This window comes from Nannospalax galili, unplaced genomic scaffold (assembly GCF_000622305.1).
Source record: "Nannospalax galili isolate Female #2095 unplaced genomic scaffold, S.galili_v1.0 scaffold888, whole genome shotgun sequence".
Lineage (NCBI taxonomy): Eukaryota > Metazoa > Chordata > Mammalia > Rodentia > Spalacidae > Nannospalax > Nannospalax galili.
In genome coordinates this window covers 1,294,245-1,308,848 of record NW_008357921.1, presented here as the reverse complement: position 1 = coordinate 1,308,848, position 14,604 = coordinate 1,294,245, and the positions used below count along the sequence as shown (strand labels likewise).

General features: G+C 42.0%; 2 protein-coding genes across 2 annotated transcripts; one reads left to right on the top strand and one right to left on the bottom strand.

Moving 5' to 3' along the window:
• Nucleotides 1-332: 332 nt before the first annotated feature.
• On the bottom strand, nucleotides 333-7,749 carry Med31 (mediator complex subunit 31). The gene is made up of 4 exons (XM_008855649.3): nucleotides 7,631-7,749; nucleotides 6,677-6,754; nucleotides 6,311-6,407; nucleotides 333-692 (listed from the first exon to the last, which is right to left on the bottom strand). Exons 1-4 carry the CDS (start codon nucleotides 7,656-7,658, stop codon nucleotides 500-502), a joined length of 396 nt encoding a protein of 131 aa, XP_008853871.1. The 5' UTR covers nucleotides 7,659-7,749; the 3' UTR covers nucleotides 333-499.
• An 86-nt stretch (nucleotides 7,750-7,835) lies between these two features.
• On the top strand, nucleotides 7,836-9,081 carry CUNH17orf100 (chromosome unknown C17orf100 homolog). The gene is made up of 2 exons (XM_029557474.1): nucleotides 7,836-8,006; nucleotides 8,089-9,081. The coding sequence occupies exons 1-2, from the start codon at nucleotides 8,002-8,004 to the stop codon at nucleotides 8,468-8,470; spliced, it is 387 nt and encodes a 128-aa protein (XP_029413334.1). The 5' UTR covers nucleotides 7,836-8,001; the 3' UTR covers nucleotides 8,471-9,081.
• Nucleotides 9,082-14,604: the final 5,523 nt, after the last annotated feature.

Genomic DNA, 14,604 nt, shown 5'->3' with positions numbered 1-14,604 from the left:
TTTTCCCTGTCATCACTAGGTCAGTGACATTCCAGTGATTCCTTCTTAGAACAATCCAAGATGTCCTCTCCTGGCAGAAAGAACCTTTATGCAGCAGCTCCTGCTCTGTGATTTAAAGGGCCCTTGACGCCAGTCCTCTCATTATGTAGATAAGAGGAGTGGCTGGGCTGATCTCAGATAGATTTACAGATTGTCTGGCCCAAGGGACTACTGTATGTGACACTATATCCTTAAACTGCTGTAAAGCACCTAGAATTTTCATTCTTACTCTCTTGGCTCTGTTAAATGTGAACACAAATTTAAAAATCCCCCAAGAAATCAAAGTAGAACAATTCTGGTTTAACAGAAATGATCTATTAACAGTAAAAAGTTTGCCAGTTGAAAAGCACACTAAAGGTTCTGACTACTACCACAATAAAAGTAGGAAGTCTTTTGTCTGCACTATACAATAGAAATACATTATATACATGTCTTAAGAGCCTGGTCTGTTTCCAGCTCTTCATTTTCCCGATGTGTTATTCTGCTGTTGCTGTTCTGCCAGAGCTTGCTGAAGGCGCATTCGCTTCCGAGAGTAGTGCTGCCAGTGTAGAATCTGCTGTTCGTCAATGAATTTTGCACACTGAGCATTCACCAGCTCCTTTCGAAAGTGTTCATATTGGAGCAGTTCTAACATATGCAAACACTGAGGGTACCTGGGGTTTAAAAGTTCATAAGTTAACTATCAACATAATTTTCAACCTAATTATCAACATAATTTCAGATATTTCACATTCCAATTCAGGTACTCCCTTAACCTATTATTTCTGTTAACCTAGTAGTACCCTTTGATAATGCAGGCTTTTCCCACCCTGTTACATCAAAACTCATCATTATGCACATTTCCAAGTAAGATTATTAAATTTATGTTCAGAAATATTAAATAACTTTCCAAGACCACACAACCTAGTAACTGGTAAACTGGGTCAAAATTTGGGGATAAATCATATTCTGGTTTTCAAAGTGAGGAACATGAACATAACTTTTATGCGTATGCATGTGCTGCCTGAATGTATGTATGTACACCGTCATGACCCCTCAGAGGCAGAAGAGGGCATCAGATCCCCTGGAACTGGAATTACAGTTGTTAGCTATCATGTGGATGCTGGGAATTGAACCTAGATCCTATGCAAAAGCAGCCAGTACTCTTAACTGCTGAGCCATCTCTCTAACCCATAATTTTTAATTTTAAAAAATTTTATTAATGTATTTAGTGAGAGAGAGAGAGAGAGAGAGAGAGAGAGAGAGAGAGAGAGAGAGAGAGAGAACATGCCACAGCATGAGTGTGGACAACTTGCTATTCTCCCTTTCTACCATGGGAGGGAAGGATCAAACTCAGGTCATTATACTTGGCAGCAAGCATTTTTACCCACTGAGCCATTTCACTGGCCCTGAATGCTTTTTTTAAATGTGTTTCATCAGTAGCTATTGGTTTCCAATCAGGAGCAATAAAAAGGCAACCTGTATTTAAGTGAGTCAATTTCAAAAAAGAACTATATACATAGCTGGGTATATATACCTATAATCCCAGTACTCAGGAGGCTGAGTAGATTGTGAATTTGGGGTCGGTATGGGTTATACTGCAAGATCCTTTCTCCAAAATAAACTATGTACACATACTGGAATTTCCCACAAGGGTTATAGGAATTCAAAATTATGTATATTTTAAGATTGAAAAAATAAGTGTACTAGAGATTTTTTTAAAAAGCCAAATATTTCATTATCAGAAAAGGGTAAGGAAAGTAGAAAGGGCAGGATGAACACTGTTACTGAGCTACTGAGTGGGAATGCAAACTGTGCATCACGTTTACTATCCAGACAGACACAGAGGGTGGCACAGGCGTATAGATGTGCACATACAAACATGGACATATACAGTCCCTAGCTTTGTAAGCTACAGAAGAAACAAGAACACTGGTATCAAGGAGCACACTTAGGAGCCAGATCTTGTTTTCCAATAGCATTTCCCAGAGTTCTTTGGAAGAGCTTATTCTAGGGCTAGGATGGGGAAAGTACAACATGAACATAGAACATGGCACAGCACCAAAAGGAGGTGCTGAACATGGATGGGGATATGTCAAAACAACACAAGAGCCAATTCTCAAGTAATTACAGCAAGAAAAGCCTCTTGTAATCCATAGGCTAAAAATAAGAACCTGAAAGATGATACTGGCATATTTTAGTGAATGAATAAGGGAATGATTTTCTTTGCTACAGAATTGCAACTAATAAATGCAGAATGATGGAATAAGAAAATCCCATAGTAAAACCTGTTCACGTATCTTCAATAATGCTAAAATTAGGGGAACAAATGAGGACAAAGTACGATGACACACACATACGAAGATGTCATGATAAAATTACTTTGCATGCTAACCTAAAATATCACCTGGAAAAAAATGCTATAATTAGTGGGCAAAATTTATGTAACAAGATGTCTACAGAGTCTCAAGGTTACCCCATAACATACTAAATACAAAAGAAACAACTGTGTGTGTGATCCAAGTGAGAATGAGTGAGAGACAAAGGGAGGGGAGAGAGCACCAAGGAACTCAAGACTAAGAAATGACAAAATGTAACCTATAAGCCTAGACTAGACGACACATAGGACAGCAGTAGGGTAATCGGCAGAATCTAAATGAGGCCTGTAGACTACATAATAGATTTACAGTAACGTTCCTAGCAAATGAAGATGCCAGCAGTCTCTTACAGTGCACAGCCATGCTGCTCTGTAAGTTCACCTACTTTTCTGAATTACTCAAATTTTCCTTTTCTTCCTATCTCTTCCTAGGCATGTTCTCCCCAATACTTTGGGCTTCCTTACTTTTTCTCTAAAGCCCCCTTCCCTGCCCTACGGCTGCCTGCCACCGCATAACCACCTTCCAAGCCAGCCTAACTCACGTGGAGTAGCTTTTTTTCTTTCTCTTCTCCATTCTCCCCTTCTGGGCAGCTGCTGAGATTTATAGTTTCCCTGTTCCCTTAGGGTATTTTTCTTTTAAACACTAATTAGCCAAGTATGGGCACTCACCTTTAATCCCTTTCATCCCAGCACTCCACAAGGCAGAGGCTGGCAGATTTCTGTGAGTCTAAGACCAGCCTGGTCTACATAGAGTTCCAGGCCAACTAGAGCTACATAGTGAGACTCTGTCTCAAAAAAAAAAAAAAAAAAAGAGTACGTAATTAAACTAATAAAATTGTACTCAAACTTTAAAAAAGAAGATGCCACTGATGGGCCAATACTATGCTGTCCTTTCAAGATAATACAGGCTTACTATTTATACTCTCCAAATCTGCAATTGTTGGTAGCTTAGCCCAGAATGCTCTATTCCCATTACACTGGCTAATCCCCTTTTGTGACACATTAGAAGTTTAAAGGATTTGGCTCTATGGGGCTGGAAAGATGGCTCAGCAGTTAAGAACACTGGTTGTTCTTGCAGAAGAGCCGGGTTCGAATCCTAGCACCCACATTGCAGTTAACAAAAGTCTGTAACTCCAGTCCCAGGGGATCCGACAGCCTCTTCTGACATCTGTGGGCATTGCACAACACAGGTGCACTTACCTACGTGCAGGTAATACACACATACACATAAAAAAATAAATAAAAATAATAAAATTACAAAAAAAAAAAAGATTTGGCTCTGAATATGAGGTAGCTGGGCTTGAACATAATACTTAAACCTCTAAGTTCAATTTCTTCCTATGAAACTAATGTAGCAGCTAGTCACTACTGGAACTTAGATAGTGATCATTTATCTTATCAAAGTTGTAGAAAACAATGGTCATAATAAATCAGACTGCAGAACATGGCAGCTAACAACTGTCTGTAACTCCAGTTCCAGGGGATCCGACAGCCTCTTCTGTCCTCTGCAGGCATTGCACAACATGGGTGCACTTACCTACATGCAGGCAATACACACATACACATAAAATAAAAATAAATAAAAATTTTTAAAAAAGGAATTATAAATATTCCAAGAGGCTACAATATTCGCCTAGAAGTCAACAAGATGAACTAGAAGAGGTACAAAAAGTCTTACATTTAAATTTTTTAAAAAACAAACAAGAGGTCAAGTAACAGCATTCAATTCGTGCAAATAACCAAAGGATTTTAGTTGGCATGAGGCTCCCAGCAAGTCAATTCCCTACCCTCCTCCACTCAAAAAAGTAAAATCAACCCATACTGAAATATTACACATAAGGAAAAGGCCATCTGGTCTATGGTACCCTGACCACACCATTTAGTTTTTGTTTGGACTGCCTAATAGTACCCAAATTCATTAGAAAAATATAAAGTATTTTATAAAAAATACTTTAAAAATGGCTGAAGGCTGTTAAGAAAAGCAATGTAAAGAAATAGTCTAGTTGCATGTGCTAGGTATTGGTGAAGTAGGTCAGGTATGGGAAATGTCTAGAAGAGAAAGCTCTCCTCAGCAGCAGCCCCATTGTCGACTTGGGAAAATGAAAATTTCCCAATTTTAAAGTAGCTGGAAATCTGGATTGTTATAGAAAACCTTCCCTTTTTAAATTTTGGCAACTATTTAAAAATCTAAAACCATGTGGAGACTTGACAAAATGCCCAGCAGGCCTTAATTTGCAATCTTTCTTGGATTTAAACATCAATATGGCTGCTCTCCGAGGGAGAATAGGTTAATCCAAAAACAAAAATCTAGGAATGGTTTGTTAACGCCAAGAGATTTTATCACAATACAACTGTTTAATATTTGGCTATCAGTAAAGTAAGCTGAGCCTAATGGAGTCAAATATGCTTCCAATCAGGGTGTAGATAACCATCTTTCAGCAACACTGTAGTTGAGACTGAACTTGAAGGTAGCTAACACTGAGTCTGTAAAGCTGCACACATCCATGTCAGTCTAGTAAGAAAAAGTTTTTCTTTTGGATTATTAAGCGAATCAACAGTTGAATCATAAAGAGCCAGTCAAGGTACGAATCAAATAGTCCTACAGGTCACCCAGGAATCAGTTCAGAAGGATGGTACGAACAAACAAGTTTGAAATATTTTTCTCTAAAACTTCTGTTTTAATAAAGGTTTCATTATTGGTTTCTGACTACTTGATTAAGACAAAATAGTCTGAGTTCAAGAGTTTGTTTTAGCACTAAAAAATTTCAATTTAGTAAACCTTATAAATGAAAAGTATCAATTAAGGGTTGGAAAGATGGTTCAGCGGTTAAGAGCACTGACTGCTCTTGCAGAGGACCTGTGTTTGAATCCCAGCATCCACATGCTGGTTAACAACCATCTGTAACTCCAGCTCCAGGGGATCCGACGCCCTCTTCTGACCTCCTCGCACACTGCATGACATGGGTGCACTTGTTACATGCAGGCAAAACACTCATATATGTAAAATAAAAATATTTTTAAAAAATAAAGCATCAATTGAAAAGTTAATAGTGTTTGTGTATGTTTTTAAAAATAAGTTTAATGTATGTGAAGCAGTTAGCACACTGCTTGGCACATAGGGTATGCTAAAGAAAAAAATGGGCTGGAGAGATAGCCCAGTGGTTAGGAGCACATACTGCTCTTATAGAGGACCCAAAGATCTGAGTTCTTTCCAGCACCCATATCGGGCATCTCACAACTGCCTGTAGCTCCAGATCTAGGGAGATCCAACACCTCTGGCTTCTGTGGGCACCTGCATTTACATGCAGTGCCCCCCACAGACACACATTTCATACACACAAATAAAAATAATTCTTTAAAACCAACAAAAACCAAAAGCAGTAGTTCTAAATCAAGTAAGGTTACCCTCCTCCAGAAAAAACCTTCCATTCCAGCACCACTTTCTCTGTGTTATTTTCATTTTCATCTTGTGGCTATGTTGCTACATTTATGGGTTCATGGGCATCAGAAACCCAGTGAGACAAGGAGAGTTGTAAAAGACGGTCAGACAAGACCAGATCATATAAGGGCTGTAGTCCAGAAACAGGGACTGGACTTTATCCTACATGGACTAGAAGGCCACTGAAAGGTCCTAAGCAAGAAAGTGGTATGTTCTGATGTACATTTTTAAGAGACCTAACTGGCTTCTGTGTGGATAATTGTTTTGCTTGGATTTGAGGGGAGTGAGAGGAGAATGAAAGCAGAAATAAGTAGATTACTGCAATAATTCAAATTAGAGATGACAGTGTCTTGGTATTAACTATAAATGGAGAGATTCAAAATGTATTTTCCAGTGTGACACTAAGAAAACTAAACATCAGTACTTTGAATTTACAAAAGAATATACATATTTAGGATTATAAAAATTAAACTTACTTTAGATACTTGGCATAGTCTGGTTCTTTCCAGTAAAGCAAGTACTTAAGATAATTAACAAAAGCCTTGTCTTTGAAGTAACCTCTTTGGGCAAGAACTGAAAGGCACAAAGAAACAATCTGTAGGTGAAACTAATCCTTGGATTGCTGACTTATAAACCTCTAAACTAAAGTAGCATAATCTCTAAAATAGAGATCTTTAACATCCCCGCCACCCACACAGGATGAATTAAAAAACACAAGTCCTAGTTTGCTCAGTTATTATCTACAAACAGGCATAAATAAAATCCCATTCAATTGAAAACATCAAAATAAATACTACTATGAATTGCATGTCTTCTATCAGAAATCATTAATAACAACTTACAATTAAGGTAATTTGGGTTGGCTAAACACTGTACAAATTCCAGCTCCAACTGAAACCGAAGTCGATTTCCAGCATCATCTAAGAGAAAAGACAGTACAAATCATCCAAAATAAAAGTCACTATATAGAATGCTGATTTGTAGAAACAGTAATAAAGGGCCAGTGAGGTGGCTCCGTGGGTAAAAATGCTTGTTTGAACATCTTAAGACCGGAGTTCAATCCCTGAGACCCACAGGGTGGAAGGACAGAAAAGACTCAGGCTGACATCCACAAGCACAGTGCCCCCACATAAGCAAACAAACAAAACACACACACAGAAACAGCAATAAAGAAACGAGTAATGCTGATACAACATATGGTGGCCTTCTTAAAGTGTAGGAGACTTCCTTAAAAACGAAGATTTGAGCCCTAATTTAAAAAAAACAACAGGAAATTCGCTAAAGTTTAAACCACTACAGAAAACAAATTGGGTAGGATATCACTTGTGGACCACAATGTAACGACGTTAGCGGAGATCACTAGGGTAGGTAGTAATAGCTGCGCCTTCCCCTATCTTACTAATACGTTAATAACCACAATTAATAACGGTAATTACATTAAGCAAAAGCAAAATGCTAAATAAACGAGGAAAAAGTACAGAACGCCAAGTTGATAAAAAACGCGGGGCGTGAAAGAGCGTGAGAATGTCCATGGCATAACGATACAGTGTTAACGACAGTTCAAACTTCTGCTAGCCCGTGTGGGAAAGCAGTGGCCGGTCTCAGTCCTGCCGGGGCCCGGGAGCCGATGAGGTGGGTGTTAAACAGCACATGAGAAAAGATGTTCACACAAGCCCATTGCTGCCTTGTCGCCCGCGCGTCCCAACGCCATCCCCGCGAAGTTGGGACCGCGGGAGAAGCGGCCGGGCCAGGCACGGTTCCTCCCGTGAAGACTCGCGGCACACGGCGCTACAAACCTGTCTCCATAGCGACAGCAGTAGCCATGGCCAGCAGAGACTGGAAAACGCCACCACCCCACTGAAGAGCACCCCCGACTGGCAAGGGAGTTTCCGGAAGCCGCGGCTCTCCTTTCCGGTCGCGGGGCAGTGTGGGATTAGGGGTGGGACCAGCCTCGCTCTGAAGCCCTAGGCTCCGCCCCTCTCTGCCGCCAGTGCCCGCTGCGCTCGCGGATTGCGAGGGGGCGGTGCCCGAGCCAAGGGTGCGCCCGGAACACTTCAGTCCCCCTCACCTGGGTGCTTGCACGCCCACGTGTCGTGGCACTCTATAGACTAATCCGCCCTCGTACAAGCGGTGACGTAACACGCCATCGGATGTCATTTCTGATCCTATGACGTAAGGCATGACCTAGCATGACCCTTGAGTTGTGGGGCCTCCCGAGGCCTTTTTGCCCCTCTTGACCCTGGTATCCCGGCAGGATGGCCTCGCCCATGGGGAGAAAGCCCACTACCTCGAGGGTGGAGAGCACCCGCCACAAGGAGACAACGTCGATCTACGCGGAAACGTCATCCCACCGCGTGGAGACTTCCTCTCGGCAGACACGAACGTCTTCGCGTCAGGTGGAGACCTCCCAGTGCCACCACGAGGGACCCTCCCCCGCCCTCTCTGGGAAGCGACTGCCTCGAGTCCTCGAGGTGTCCTCCCAGCACGTGGAAAGCTCCTCGCAGCGCACGGAAACGTCCTCCCGCCACGTCACGTCGTCGTCATCGCTGCGGGTGGAGACAACCGTGCACCGCGTGGAGAGCCCTGCGCGCAGGGACAAGCAGGCCGCGCGCCAGAGCGCAAAGATGGCCCGATGAAAGGCTCCCTCAGCCTGGCCCCTAGCCAGGACAGAACTGCTTCCAGCCTTCAGCCAGCCGGCTGCCAGGGGAGCCCAGTAGCTTCAGTTTCGTGGAAACAACCCACAAATCAATGTGAGAAGCAGCCAAGCTGCGGGTGCCAGAACCCCGTCAACATTTATTGACCTTACGGCACCTGATACCAATTCTGCTTTTAACCCAGTGAACTATTTAACTTGAAGCCAGCACAAAAGGTTTTCAAACCCAGATACTGTATAAACTGGTCGGATGGATAAAGAAGCTGTTTGAGTCAGTGCCAGGTGAGTTTTGGGCTCTTATGCCCCCCAGAAGACATCTTCCCCTTGCAGTTTAAAAAGAGGAGCCAAACTGGTCTTGAATTCATGACCAGTGGTGTGATTATAGACCTACTTTTAAGTTTACTACAGAGCAAGGAATAGTCTTCCATAAGTTTATTGCCTTTTATTTGTGTTTCATAATTGGTTTTCTTATGCAGTGTTGATGCATGATACCCCCACTCACATGCGTTTTAAAAAATTATTTTTAATGTGTGTGAACATTTTGCCTGAATGTATTTAAGTGGACCACGTGTGCGCAATGCCCACAGAGGGCAGAAGAGAGCATCAGAGTCCCCGGAACTGGAGTTACAGATGGTTGTTAGCTGCCATGTCTGTGCTGGGAATTGAACCCAGGTCCTCTGTGGGAGCAGCCAGTGCTCTTAACCACTGAGCCATCCCTTTAGCCCCCACCCCACTTTTTTTTTTTCCAAACACAGGTCACGGGTTGTTTTTTAAAAGGTAAAACAATAAAAAATAACCTTAAAGGGTGGCTATTGAGCACCTACCCTGTCTCTGGGACTGTCGACTTCAGCTGTAGTGTAGCAGTGAAGACCAACTTCCTGCGCTGGTGAAGAGGCAGATACCAAATGAGAAAACAAGACCGTGTTCTGTTGTGATTAGCACTGTCAAGGAATTGTGTCATGTGACAGCTGGGAAGAAGGTAGGTTTTTAGATAGGGTCAGGGAATGTGTCACTGATCTTGTTGATCTGAAATTTGTGTGGGTGAACAGTGATTCATACCAAGATATAGAAGGGAGCACCTTCTAGGCAGAAGGAAAGCAAATATAAAAAGCCGATGGGAACAAACTGAAAGTGTTCATGGAACAGAAAGACCAAGAAAAAGTTGGAGGACTTTCAGCAGGGAAATAAGGTGATGAAATTTTTTTAAAAAAAAAAAAAAAACAAAAAACCTTTCCAGCATCTGTGTGAAGGATGTAGGGTGAATGGTCCAACTTGGGAGTGATTGTGTCTCTTGGGATACTTGGCCCAGGTGTGTTTGTTAGTAGGCAGCACAGGGATTATTAGCCTCTGGAGTAGAGGTGGGGGATGCTGATGGCATCCCACATTGCAGGTTAACACCCATTCCTCCACCATCAAAGAACTGATGTGCTCAGAAAGTCAACGGTGGCAGCTTAGCTGAAGCATGGTCCAGGGCAAGCACCTCTCTCTCAGCAGTACAGAATTGTGGGAGGCCTAAAAGCAGTGGTAGAGCGATAGGGTCTTTTGTTGAATAGCAGAGCAGGAACTCTTGGAAAGGGTATGTTGCTCTTTAATAGGCTCTCCATCTCTGCCTCAGTCACTTACGTGATATTTACCCCAGAAGAACAGAAGGCTGTAAATGGCCCTGACTGTGTGGAACCTGTTCATGAGTTAGATAGAGCACTTGCTGCTTCCAGGCATTCATTTAATCCCAGGGGAGTGCACTGGGCTGTCCCCTGCATGCGGGGGGGGGGGGGGGGGGGATAGGAGAAATGTTATAAAACTCTGAGGCTATCCTAATGCCTCTGCCTCATAAAACTGCTATCAACAGATAGCTTTTGGAATGTCAGTCTTTTGCGGGTTTACTAATTCTTTTTAGCATGCTCTACTGCACAAATTTTCTTTGTGTGTTTTGTTTTGTTTTGACAGAGTCTCACTATGTAGCCCTAACTGGCCTAGAACTCACTATGTAGACCAGGCTGGCTTTGAACCCCCAGATCCATCTGCCTCTACCTCCTGAGCACTGGGTTTAAAGGAGTTTGTCACCACGCCTGGCAATGCTTTTGAAATGAGCAGTATCTGGCTTCTCTTTAACAATTTTCTTTATTAATCTTCTTATTACAAAAGTGATATATGCTTAATGTACCAAATGAAGTAAAGAGTTGGGAAGAAACAATAATGTTGTCATTATTCCTTTTCATTTCTATCCTAACAATAATGTCAGAAATTTGTACATCCTTCCAGACTTTTCTCCATTCACTTAACTCATGGTTTCCTCTTTTAATAGCATCTGGAAGACTGGTAGAATGAGACTCTGAAAAAGCCAAACACTTGGCTCCTAGATCGCTGGTGCTTTGAGAAGTGTAAGTGTACAGAATACAGACTCATAATAGACTCTTCCTGTTGTCCATGTTTCATAAAAAAGGTTTTGTTTAGGTTTCTTCCTACATGTTTCATTGATTTATGTTTCAAAGCTGGACTGTAGAGAGAGAGATGCAGAGCAAGAAAGCATCAAAACAAAATACACAGAGAAGCAGATATTTGCCATAATACTGTTTTGCAGACTCTACAACTTAAAGATGGCAATATATGTTGAAGAAAGTAATGTTTGACATACCTGCTGCATTTTATGTATGTGTTAGTGTTACCTATACTGTGTGTCATCCTCACATTGTTTGTTGGAAACAGTGCTGTTGTACCTGTGACGTGTTATAATAAAGACGATGTGTGTTGTAGGAATGACTTTTTATAACATGGACAGAACCTGGATTAATGATTTTTAGTTAACCTTGGCAACCTCAGTTTGGTACTCCACCCAAAAAGATCATGAATGAATATGGGTATGCATGAGAATTAAGTACCAGAGTGCTGAAAGACAGCAAGCCCATCTTCATTAAACACCAGTGGAGATTGGGTGTCTGAGATATTCTAGAACTAGGGATGAAAAGACAGGACTGTCTGTTGAGATAAGGGTAGATAGCTTGTACTTCACCAATTGAAGCTGGAGAAGCCTGTTTGAATAAAAAGTATGGATGGGGACTTACTCAAGGACACAGCTCCAGAGAGAGTTCCAGATACAGTTCCAGGGCACAGACAGTTCCAAGAGATAATCTGGGGGAACAAGTGTCCTCAGAGTACCAGCCCACACTTAAAAACTAACTTAAGAGGCTTTTTTATTGAGGTAGAACTGTAGTGTTAATGTAGTAATGTAATGCCGCAGTGTGTAGCAAATGAACAGCAATGCTGTGCCTTATTCCCAGCCAGGAGAAGTTTTAATGGCACACTCTTAACAATCCATTGGATCCGTGGTGCTAGGTAATAGTTGTGACTTGCCTTTAGTTGTTATTTTCCATCCTGGTTAGTTTGGAAAACTAAATAAATGCAAACCTTGTGAAAATTACACAAAATAATCACACTCATATGTGTTGAAGATGCTTGTAATGGCAGGAGATGATAGCACACACATGTAATCCCAGCACTAAGAATGCTGATGCAAGAGGGTTGCCATGAGTTCAAGGCTGGTCTAGCACCAGACTGAGTGCCAGACTAGCCAAAGGCACATAGCAAGATCCTGTTGAAAAAGAAAAAGAATAGGGCCACAAGATGGCTCTGAGGGTGGAGGCTCCTGCCACTAAGCCTTGTGACCTAAGGGTGATTCCTAGGACCCACATGCTAGAAGGAAAGAACAGACTGCTACAAGTTGTCATGTGGCCTACACACATACCTTGGCACACACATGCCCACTCCCCACTGCCACACACAATCAATTTAAAACATTGCTTTTTAGAAAAATGGTAGTTGAAAGGAAAAAAATGACATTAACAGGATACTCTTTTCCCAGACTACACAGGCCATGAGAAGAGCCAGGCATCCATTGAATGAGATGTTTATCTCACATCTTCATCTAGACTTTCCAGAATTTCCTGTTCCTCCATTCTTTTTATTGCTCCCATCCTAGAAAAAACTAGTACAAGTATCCAAGCCCTGGATACTTGACCCAGACTCTAGTGGATTAACTAGCCTTTACCTCTGCTTCTCCAACCAACAGCCTGAGGCCTTTCCACCCAAAGTAATCTGTGTGATTAAAATTGCAGGGCTGTGAATAACAGAAAACCTGCCCCAAGGTGACAGAAACAAGGAGCAGTGTGTCTTACACTGTCATTCATACTGTCATCCAGTAATGCTATCTGAAGATCAGTCTGTTAACTGCTTCATCATCGTTAGTACATTAGCTTTGCACTCTAGCTTGCTACCTTGTGATGACTAGATACTTATGCACCTCCAGGTCTACCTGCAGTCAGAGGAAAGGACAGGAAAGAGTACAGGGATTTTGCCTGATTGGTTGGCAAGAAAAACTTTTACAAAGGACTTCTGATTGTATCTCACTGACCAAAACTGAATCATAAAGGTTACGAGGCTGGGGAATGAACTATTTAGCTTCTAGCCTGAGTGGAAGAAGAGGGAAAGCAGAAAGACTGGGATCTGATACTGAGTGAACCCATCTATGTTCTTGCCACGCTTTGCTTTTTAAAAATGTTTATAAATATTTTGCCTGCATGTATGTAAGTGTGCTTATGCGCACAATGCTCAAGGAGGCCCTCCAGCATTGGCGTCCCGTGGAACTAGAGTTACAGGCACCTGTGAGCTGCCTTGTGGGTGCTGAGAGCAACCCAGATCCTCTCCAAGAGCAGCCAGTGCTCTTAACTGCTCTCCAGCTCCCATGCCTTGCTTTTCAGGCGCTCTTCACAGGTCCTCCAGGGCCTTCCTTCAGCAGTGACTTTGTTTCTCACCTTCAGTGCATGATTGACCAGGCTGTCAGAAAGAACTACTTAGGCCCTTTTCTCTCATTGATGCTATGGAATAGAACATGTGATGTTTACATTTTTATGGGGTTAGTCTTTTTTTCTTCCTTTCAGAATATTTAGGACGTTGTTTCACTGTCTTCTGATGTACATTGCTTCCAACAAGAGCAATAATAATAGCAGCTCTGTCCTCATTTTTGTTCCTCTGTACGAGGCTTCTCTATGATTTAAGATTTGCTCTTTATTATTGGTCTAAGTACTTCATAATGTGCCTCAGTGTACTTTTCCTCCTATGTCTTATGTTTGGGGTTGGTTACCCTTTTTGAATCTTTGGCTTTATGGTTATAATCAAACTCAGAAATTTGGAGGCCATTATTTCTCCAGATGTTTTCCCAGGCTGACTCACTATGGAAGCCAATCTGCATCTCACTGGGTCTTTCCTCATTTCCCTTTTTATACATTCTAATCTAGATTGTGTACAGGTATTTCACTGGATACTTTGTATTGCTTTTGTCTTCAAGTTCACTAATTTTTTTCTTCAATGTCTGACAGCTTAAACATCATCTAGTGGGGGAAGTTGAAATTTGCTTATTGTTTTTATCTCAGTTCAACTTGAGTATTTGGGGGGGGGTCTTTTTGAGACAGGGTCTCCCTGTAGCCCCAGCTGTCCTGGAACTCACTATGTAGACCAGGCTGGGCTTGAACTCACAGAGATCCACCTGCCTCAGCCTCCCAAGTGCTGGGATTAAAGGCGTGCACCACTACACCTGGCTTGAGTCTTTTAAGACATATAGAAACTATTATACTAAGTGAAGTAACATAGACTCAGAAAAACAAAGGATGTGTGTTCTTCCTCATATGTGGCTCCTAGCACCAAATCCTTTTAAATTCCAGGTCCTTTTAATAAGATGATGCTATACAGCAGTCCCTTCTGCATGAAATAACTACCATCATCACAACTTTGGCTGAGCCTGATCGCAAAACATAGTCACAACTGGGCTTGTTGACAGTTGTGCTCATTCATTAAAGGAGTGCCAAGCAGGGTCACTGGACCCTCACCTGAGTATCCAGCCACTCTTCCCAGCCAACTAGTCCAGCCTTGGAAGACAAAAGGAAAATGAGGAAGAACCCAATAGAGAGATGCTTTTGAAAGCCCTTGTCAAGAAACTCCAGTGGACTCTCATATGAACGTTTGAAATTTGCCCTGTTCTGACTTTTTTCTAGTTCCCTGTCTAGAACTTGTAATGCTAATTACTCTTGCCTTTACTTCTCCTTCACATCTCCTATTCATGATTCA

What these genes read in the sequence shown, in the direction of transcription:
- Med31 (XM_008855649.3), bottom strand. Translation starts at nt 7,658, where the DNA reads ATGGCTACTGCTGTCGCTATGGAGACAG. An exon ending in TGCTGTCGCTATGGAGACAG is followed by an intron (nt 6,755 to 7,630) that starts GTTTGTAGCGCC and finishes CTTTTCTCTTAG; the next exon opens with ATGATGCTGGAAATCGACTT. An exon ending in GACTATGCCAAGTATCTAAA is followed by an intron (nt 693 to 6,310) that starts GTAAGTTTAATT and finishes TTTAAACCCCAG; the next exon opens with GTACCCTCAGTGTTTGCATA.